An 8811-nucleotide genomic window follows, 5' to 3' on the forward strand; every position below is an offset into this window, starting at 1 on the left:
ATTCCTGCTCCACAGGATGAGACAGGGGCGTATCTCATCGATAGAGACCCCACGTATTTTGGTCCAATACTGAACTACCTCCGGCATGGGAAGCTCATCATAAACAAGGAGCTTGCGGAAGAAGGTAAGAGGAAAAATTACAGGGAAAGAACTACGAAGGCTGTTCGAAGGCAGCATCCAAGAGCCATCACCAGAAGCTTGCCTGAGTGCATAGGGTTCCTGACGTGGCGATGTGTAAGGCTGTGAGCAAGCCGCATTTCCCAGTAGTGCTGGCTGTTACTACCGTTAGTTTCTCAGAAGGATGCTCATTAACAGGGATTAAATCATTAGCTTCTGTATCTTCCTGAAAGCAGAGGCCTGCAGCTTACAACACAACCCATCACTGTTCTCCTTAGCGCAAAGGCTTCTGTTAGCGGGACAAAAGATCTGTTAGCACATCTCCTCTCCCCCCACAGGCAGCTTTGGTGACTTTCCCCTAATGGGTCTGTGCGGACAAAATCGAGGTTGTACCACGAGGTTTCTGATAATCCCAGGGAAAGGGGAATAATCTTTCTTAAAGATGCTCTAAGTCACAAAAGGAGGTGACAGCTAGTTGGTCATTTTTTTCCAGCCTGGGAGCATGAGATCGGTGGCACAGTCTGTCCAGCATTCGGGGGTGTTCTCACATCCGGGCTAGATTTGGAGTCAGGAGCAGCTGTTGCATCCTGGTAGCAGAATCATCTTCATTCTACCCTGTACAAAGTAACAGAATTTCTCTCTACTTTTGGTTCCTTTCTTAGGGGTACTGGAAGAAGCCGAGTTTTACAATATTGCATCTCTTGTGCGGCTGGTGAAGGAGCGGATACGGGATAACGAGAACAGAACCTCTCAAGTAATGCATGGGAACTTTAGCGTTACGGAGTCAGCCGTTTTCTGTAGCGTAGTAGAAGGACACGTGGCTGCAGGCACTGCCAGTAGCAGTCTTTTTGTTTAGTCACCTTCGACAGGTGGAATCGGCGCTTTTAGGTAGATCCAAGGCACAGCTAGGAAAGAGTACCCATTATGGTTTTATGAGCACAGACCACCGAGTCATCTTGTTAGCACTGCAGGGAATGAACAGTTAAACAAGAGGGGCAGGATGAAAGATGAGTAGTTATAAATTAAAACATACTGCTTTGGTTTGTAAAGAATAGTTCAAACTGTTCCTTCTCTAAACCATTTTCTTCCCTTTATATCCGTCTCTGGCAGTTTTTCCCATTGCTGCTCAGCTGATATTAACACACCCAATAGATTCAGTTTCAGAAGAGGAACATTTTCAAAAAGAAGTAGATGACTTTGAAAGCCAAAGAAGTTTTGCTTTCACTGGCCCTTAGACACCTAGAAGGCTTTTAAGAGAAGCGTGCCAACTGTACGCACCTGTTCTAGAGTCGGTTGGATGGTCAGAAGGGTGACACTCCTCAGAAAGCCTGTGGGGCTCAGACTTCCTCAAATAACAAGACGACAGAGCAGGAGAGGCTTATTAATTTTCTAGTTTGATACTAGTATAACAATTACTAAACTCACGCTCATTTTTATTCTCCATGCTTTAGGGACCTGTGAAGCACGTGTACAGAGTCCTGCAGTGCCAAGAGGAGGAGCTCACACAGATGGTGTCCACTATGTCTGACGGGTGGAAGTTCGAACAGGTACCGTTACCAAAGAACGGCAGAATCCCTTTGAAAGCCGCATATGGAATAAGCAGAGTTTGCTATTTATTTGCACTTCACACTGCTCTGCTCTTCTGAACAAGCAGTCTGAACTGAGCAGCAGTCCACTTACGTAGAATTACTGACAGGGAAAGGCAGAATTTGCTCAAACTGCCAAGAGATTTAATTTTCTCTCAGGGCTTCTTGTATCCTTGTCAAATCCCAGAGCAATTCTTCCCTTCTCCTGCATTTCATCACATATACCAGGCCCCAGTACAACAGTTTTATCTGGGAAAATTAATAGAGCCGTGAAAAAAACACAGCATGACTTTTCTGGAAGCTCAAAGCCACGACTCCTGCGTTTGCTAAAGAGGTGATGAGTGACATGAGAAATACACTTCCTGCAGATGCCTTTGTAACGCAGCCAGTTTCAGGGCTAGGTGTCGCTGAAGCTGCATATGGCGTTAGTTCCAGATTTGGTTTCTGGAATTGAATACAGTCCTCTTATTTAGGAGGATGGAGAACTGGAAACCAGCTGGACTGCATGTTAATGCTATATTAAGAAACTGCAGAATAAGCTCTGTGGATTACAGCTCTGCTGTCTTCCCAATTAGTCCAGCTTCAGTACAAGTGGATGTTGTGGGAAGTGTGCTGACGCGAAGTGAGGCACAGGATTAGCAGCAGCGCTTTGCATCACTTGTTCATACGTATCTGTTCTGTAATGCCTGAAGACTCCTATTGTGTAGTGGAGAGGCAGCCAAAAACTCTTGCCCCTGTGAGCCGGTAGTGAAATCTTGTGACCAAGAGCCACTGGCTGCTTTATGGAAATGCAGTTCTCCAACACCCAGGTTTTGCTGTCCAAAAATTTACTTAACAGGTGTTGCCTTTCACACATGCACGTACACATCCCCAAAACCAAAAGGCTGTAGGCAGTGCTCTACACGGGAATCTGCACCCTTACATCTTTCCTAGTCTTGCTTTTCAAATCTGTAACGATGGGGTTGAGATACTGGTTACAAGCAAATGCTAGTGTACCCTTCCCGTTCCCTCCCTCGCTCTACCATCCCCAACCTTTGCACAAACCGCCGAAATTCCTGCCAGCCTCCTTCCTGTACACCGCACATCCCGCTCCAGCACGCGCCCACCGTCAGGAGCTGTTCTTGCCCTCCCCTGGGACTTGCATTCAGCTCAAACACCCCCAAAGGCAGCAAGCCTAAACAGGACAGACAGACAGGATGCTTTGGTCAGGGCTAGACCTCACACAGCAGCACAGCCTCTCTCCAGCTGCGACATGGTCCAGACTGGGTCACAGAGCAGGAACGTGGCAATGGTGCAGCACGGGATATGTCCCATGCTGAAACGGGCCCTGCTGCGAGGCACATTGTAGCTGCAGCCTATTGCCAAGGTCTTTCCCCAGATGCGCAGCCCAGCCTGGCTTCTACCCTCCCCCAAATCACACCACTTGGCATGCTGAGACATGTTAGGAAAGATGGTAACAGATCTGCATACTGGGGACAAAGAGAGCCCATTGCTAACTCTTAGCCTGGATGCCAGTGATTGAACAGAGCAGACGTCCCCTTCACGGGCTCTTTGGATCCAGTCACATCATGACATCAAAAAGACTGGTTCAGAAACCTGCAGGAAAGCCAGAAGTGGTAAAAGCTGTTGCAGCCTTACTGTCTGTCAGGCTTGGGTTCTCAGAGGAGCATGTGGCCTTTCAGGTTCTCTGCCTTGTACCATTCAGTCCTGCTTGAATTAAGAATGGAATAGAAATTTGCCATTTTAAATAGAAATCCATTCTCCTGTCCACCTACTTCAGTAGTCTGGAAAATTGCTACCTTTATCAAAAGATGCTTTGTGTTTGTCAAGTAAATAGTGGTGCATGGTATTGAAATATCCAAGAGCTTAAACGGTCAAGACAAGGAGCAGGAAAGCAAAAGAAAAAAAAAAAAAAATCTTTTTTTTATCCTGTGTCTATTGCCCTCAGCACAAACATCAAAACCTATTTAAAACAGTACTGGAGGTCAGTCAGTGCGGCAGCCCCCAAGTCTTCCTGCCGCTGCACTGTAACCATGTAGATAGTCATCTGTCTAGGAAGGCTGTTGACTGCATCTCTCTCATATACATATGGCGTGCTCTCTTCTAAAATCCATTAGGACGTGGAAGTTAGCGTGCACGCTGCATATTAAAGTTTCCTAGATATACACAGTTAATAAGATTCACATTGCTTTCTTCATATTACTTAGATTTATTATCTGGAAAGCAGAACTGAGTTGTAAATGACAAGTTAGCTCTGCACTCCAGGATGTCCTTTTAACGTAATAATGATAAATGAGACAGATGGGATTTCTTGGATCGAGTCCAGACCCCTCATCACAACAGTAATAGAATATAATCCCATTTATACAGATATCAAACTCCATCTTGACAGCATCTATGTAAAGAATGGTGCCAGTTTGCCACATGTCCGCTAGTTAACCTGACATCTGTCTGTGGTAAAGAATTGCCTTTCCAGTCTTTACACATCAAAGTCAAAAGGCAAGCTGAGAGCCGAGTTCAGTGTAGTCTGGACCAGGAAGTCTGCATCGCCCACCCCATATCTGAATTAGCTGGATATTATACACTGCAAAATCTGACGTGGTTTTCCTTTTTCTGCCCTCGGTAATTGGAAAATGTTCTGCTGTGTTCGGCATTACAGCTTCAGGCTGGAATTCCTTCCTGGGGCTCCGGGTGCCACTAGAGGGCTCTGGAGCTCGGCTGTGTCCCTGCCTTACACACACGGGGGAAAGCCCCTGACACAGGAGGCTACGGGGGCACACTTCAGGTCCAGAACAGGTCTCACTGGACAGTCTTACCTCACAAAGCAATTGTAGGAATAAAGCCAAAGTCCAGACTTATTGATAGTTACCTTGGCTGTCTCCTGTTGCACAGCTAATCAGCATTGGATCTTCCTATAACTACGGAAACGAAGACCAGGCAGAGTTCCTCTGCGTTGTGTCCAGGGAGCTCAACAATTCTACCAACGGCATTGTCAAGGAGCCCAGCGAGAAGGCAAAGGTAAGGCATCTGCTCAGATGTATTGGCTTGAATTCCCCTATGCAAAGAAAAAGCCCTTCTTACACTAGCAGATCCATAATTTGCAGTAGCAGTTCTGTGTACCAGCTTTCCTATTTCCTCCTGTATGCATGATCTTCCCCTCTTGGAAGATTTCATGTTTTACTGCAAGACAAGAGCTAAGACTTTTTGTACGTTTCAAATTAAGACAGAAAAATTGGAGGAAAGAGATAGACTTGAAAAAGAAGGACAGCATAGCAGGGACCTTTGAGACTGGTCACATTTTGTGGTTGAAGGATATTGCAGGGAGAGGCAAGCTTTTTTTTTTTTCCCCTCTCTTTCAATCCATTCTTTTTTTCCCCAGGATAGCAACAGAAGGTGACATTCTTAACTCCTGGCAGGCAGCTGAGCAGGATTTCCAGAGAAGGGCTCAGTCAGCTTTAACTAGCCTGTCATTTGTTATGGTAGCATGAAAGCCAGCAAGCTACTCTCACGTTAGTCCATCTTTCCTTTCTCTGCAAAAAACAAGGACTCTGAACATGAACTTTTGCATCTAAACTCGTCCAAGGTATTTATAGAAGCTCTCTGGTTTTTCAGATTCTTCAGGAGCGAGGATCCCGGATGTAATTCAAGTGTCCACTCCGTTAAAACTCCCAGATGTCAAAAGGGCAGTCTGGCTGGGCGGAGCATCTCTCCGCAGTGCACCCTTGCCCTCGTACAGTAACCAAGCTAATGCAAAGCAAAGCCGAGCCTGTCCTGCCAATGGCGAATAATTCTGGTCGTAACCAAAGGCTTCCCTCTTACCCTGGAAACCAAGGAAGGAAAAGACTCTTCCAGCTGGATAGTCCTTTCCACAAGTATTTGTTTTATTTTCTTGGCCAGCGCTGTATTGAATTTTTCCAACAATGGCTGGGCCGGATTCCCAGTCGGAGCCTTTGCGAAGGTTGCTCAGGTCCACAGGTCCTTGTAATCAGTCCCACCTTCCACAGGCTGGCGTAGGTGAGAAGATCCGTATTTGAGCTGTGCCATTTCTTGCACCCAGGTCTGCCACCAGAAAAGTGCAGGAACCTTGCAGTGCTCCCCCTCCTGATCAGCCAGCCCCCCCAGATCAGAAGAACAGGGCTTTAAAAGGAGGAACAAAACAACCACTCGTAAAAAACCCACACAAACTTTTTCCATTCTTGCTTTGTATTTGTTCCTCGTTCAATTCCTAAGAGCTGAGTTTAGATACTAAGGGGAGTGGAGTCATGTGTACATCTAGCACGGGTCTCACTGTTAACACTTACATATGGGCTCCTGGCATTTTCCAAAGCCCGTTACTTCGCATGCATAAACAAAGAGACCTGTGTTCACCCAGAATAGCGATAGAGTGATAGTTCTGGCCTTTATGCTTCTCTGCTGAAGAAGAGTGGTGACATCTTCCCCTCCAATACCCTGCCACGGCCGTATCTTAGCCTGGTGCAACGTCACAAGGTTAGGGACTTGTTGCTGCCAAGTTCAGCTTTGCCTTGTTTGTCTCCAGCAGCGTGGGCTCTCTGTCTCCTTCCTTCTCACCAAGGGAGGACTTCAGGCAGAATTTCTTTCGTAGTGTAGCAAGCAGGTAGGTTTGTTTTAACCCATGAGATCCTTTGTGGAGGAGATCCCCTATTTACATGCAGTGATTTATCTGCAGCCCCCTCATGTCCCCACCTTTAAGAGATCACCTCAAATTACAGAGGGGCATCACAGAGTTGGGGTGGGGGGTTTGGTGAAAAGTTGCCAAACTGTTGTAATGTTTCTTGTCCAAAGTGATGTGTCGACTTCTGTGACTTCTTTTTTTTTTGGAATGCCTTGGATGGGTGTGCAAAATGTTCGTTTGTGCCTCTCTTGAATTCTGATCTTAGCCAAACTGCAGTCACTGGTTCCCCTCTGTTAATCTGTGCCATCCCTAACCAAGGGCATGTCCCTCCTAGTCTGGTAAATGGAATTTCTTAGGAATTTGCTGCATGTTTTTCCCCTTTCATCCTGGCTTTGTTCTTTATAGCCTAAGTGTCCAGGCACTTGGGTCTTTTTGAGGCAAGTCCCAAACTTGGCATTAAACGCAAAGCTTCAGAGATGCTGGAATTCACAGACGTTGACAAGCTCAGAGCAGATGTTTCTCAATAAGGTATCAGAAAATTCCTCACCTGGACTGAGGAGTTGGGCTCCTTTCTGGAGGACTTCAGCTACCTGTGGTCTCCTTAAAGTTTTGAGATAGAATTAGGCAGGTTTCCCATCTTCTCACTTGTTGCTGACAGGGCCTTGCAAGCAGCATTGCCAACGGTCCAAACACCAGTTCAGCAAACAAGACTTGCAGCAAAGACACTGAGTGGCACTGCTGCGCTCTCTGCCTCTTTTCAGTCCTTCTGTACGTACTCTTGCTTGTCCTCTCCCATCCTGCTTTGCCAGCGTACCTCCTCCGGTGGAGGCTTTGCCTCATTCTCAAGAAAGACTGGTTAATTATCTCTGCTAGTTTAATCCTGGTAACAACAGGCTGTGCCAAATGTCTTTGAATTCACATTGTGTCAGTTACAGGCTGTTGAAATGCAGCTGGCTTGCCATCACGCTGAAGAACCCAGCTCTTCTTCCCTCCATCTTCCCCGCCTATAATGTGGTGAGATGGTATTGGTGTGATTAGACCGTACGCCTTGGCTGGGCCTAAATAACACTGTGATATGTATAGACCTCTCTCCTCTGTATCTTGTAGCCTCAGTCATTGTCCATCTGTGCTCACAAGCTAAGAAATCAAGAAGCGCATGTATGCAAGTTAGCAGCCTAAAAAGCCCTTTAACACTCTCGTCTGTCTTCTTTCCCTTCCTCAGAGGAGGGAGTTTCTGAGAAATGGTCAAGAAATATAAAAATAAAGGCAACAGGAACTGGTCGAGCTGCTTTTGTCACATCGATGCCAGCTGAGCACCTTGCTGTTCAAACCACGGAGCTCAAAGCAACACTAGTTGCAAAGGGAGTCTTTCTGTCCAGTACAGCTCAAGCAGATAAAAACCATACCTCGTTGCTTTTTTGTATCACCAAAAATGCCATACGTGGTGCAGCCCACCGGAGGATTGCCTGATGCAAGAGTGATGCCATCACTCTCCCCTCTGAGCCAGAGAGCCTAAAGATTACCGTTTCCAGTTGAGCGGAACAGCTATTTAACACGTGCACAAGAAAGACTATCAAGGTCGCATCTTGGTTTTCCCCTCCACACTGCTCTCTGCAGCAAGGATGTGCCAGGGGGTTGAAGACTCTTTGGGTTCAATTGCTGGGTCTTTTAAGTTCAACAGAACAAGTTTGTGGTAGATAACCAACCATTGGTACTGGACACTCGAGTTCTTGGGCAATATTTAGGACCAGGCATGCAGTCCATCCAGAGCAGGTACATTCCCAATGGAGGATTTCTCCTTTCCTGACTGTGCTCGGTCACCTTTACCCTGAGACCAAGGCTGGTCTCGGCATTATGCACCAGTTGCATCCGTTCTGTGCTCAAGACAGGGCTTTTCCTTCCATTGCCTTTCACTCAGTCACAACTATATCGAAACTAGCGCTGAATTAGGATGAAATTTGTCCCATTCACTCGAAAAAAGGTAGCACATTGTGGTGAGTAAGGTAGGTGAGCAGGGGTAGATCTACTGGATATCCAAGAGTGCTTGTGCCTCTTGGGAAGGCTCACTTTAAAGCATTAATCCTGGGAATGGAGAGTATGACACTTTTTTTTAAACTTTCCCAGTGGCCTAAATTGTTCCATTATGGCAAGACTGGAAATAACCTCTTAAAGTGTCTTCGTTTCTGCACATTTTTAAAAATCGATTTTTCTCAGGGGTGACTGAGTGGGCTGAGGCAAAGGGGGCATGGTCGGCTGCAGGGCGATGGGACGGAGCAGCTCCCCAGCCCTGCAGCTGTGCCATGGGCTCCTCCCCCCGGGTTTGCCTGCAAACCCGGAGGTTTTGTACAGTTTGTCACGTGTCAGTGCCCTTTGCTACTGTTTCTCTTTGTTTATTAAGTGTGTTTGAATAACAGTTGAGATGCTGTGATTAATTTTTTTTTCAATAAAGATTCTGAAATGGGTTTGAAAAGTTTG

At 46.4% G+C, this 8811-nt stretch overlaps 1 protein-coding gene across 1 annotated transcript; it reads left to right on the forward strand.

Moving 5' to 3' along the window:
• Window positions 1-8811, forward strand: KCTD2 (potassium channel tetramerization domain containing 2; the record flags this gene model as incomplete). Its single annotated transcript, XM_009323819.1, has 5 exons — window positions 1-124; window positions 780-871; window positions 1569-1664; window positions 4596-4721; window positions 5316-8811. Coding segments are annotated over 5 exons (468 nt in total), but the record flags the coding sequence as incomplete, so codon positions are not given.

This window comes from Pygoscelis adeliae, unplaced genomic scaffold (genome assembly GCF_000699105.1).
Source record: "Pygoscelis adeliae isolate BGI_AS28 unplaced genomic scaffold, ASM69910v1 Scaffold75, whole genome shotgun sequence".
In the NCBI taxonomy this organism is placed as follows: domain Eukaryota; kingdom Metazoa; phylum Chordata; class Aves; order Sphenisciformes; family Spheniscidae; genus Pygoscelis; species Pygoscelis adeliae.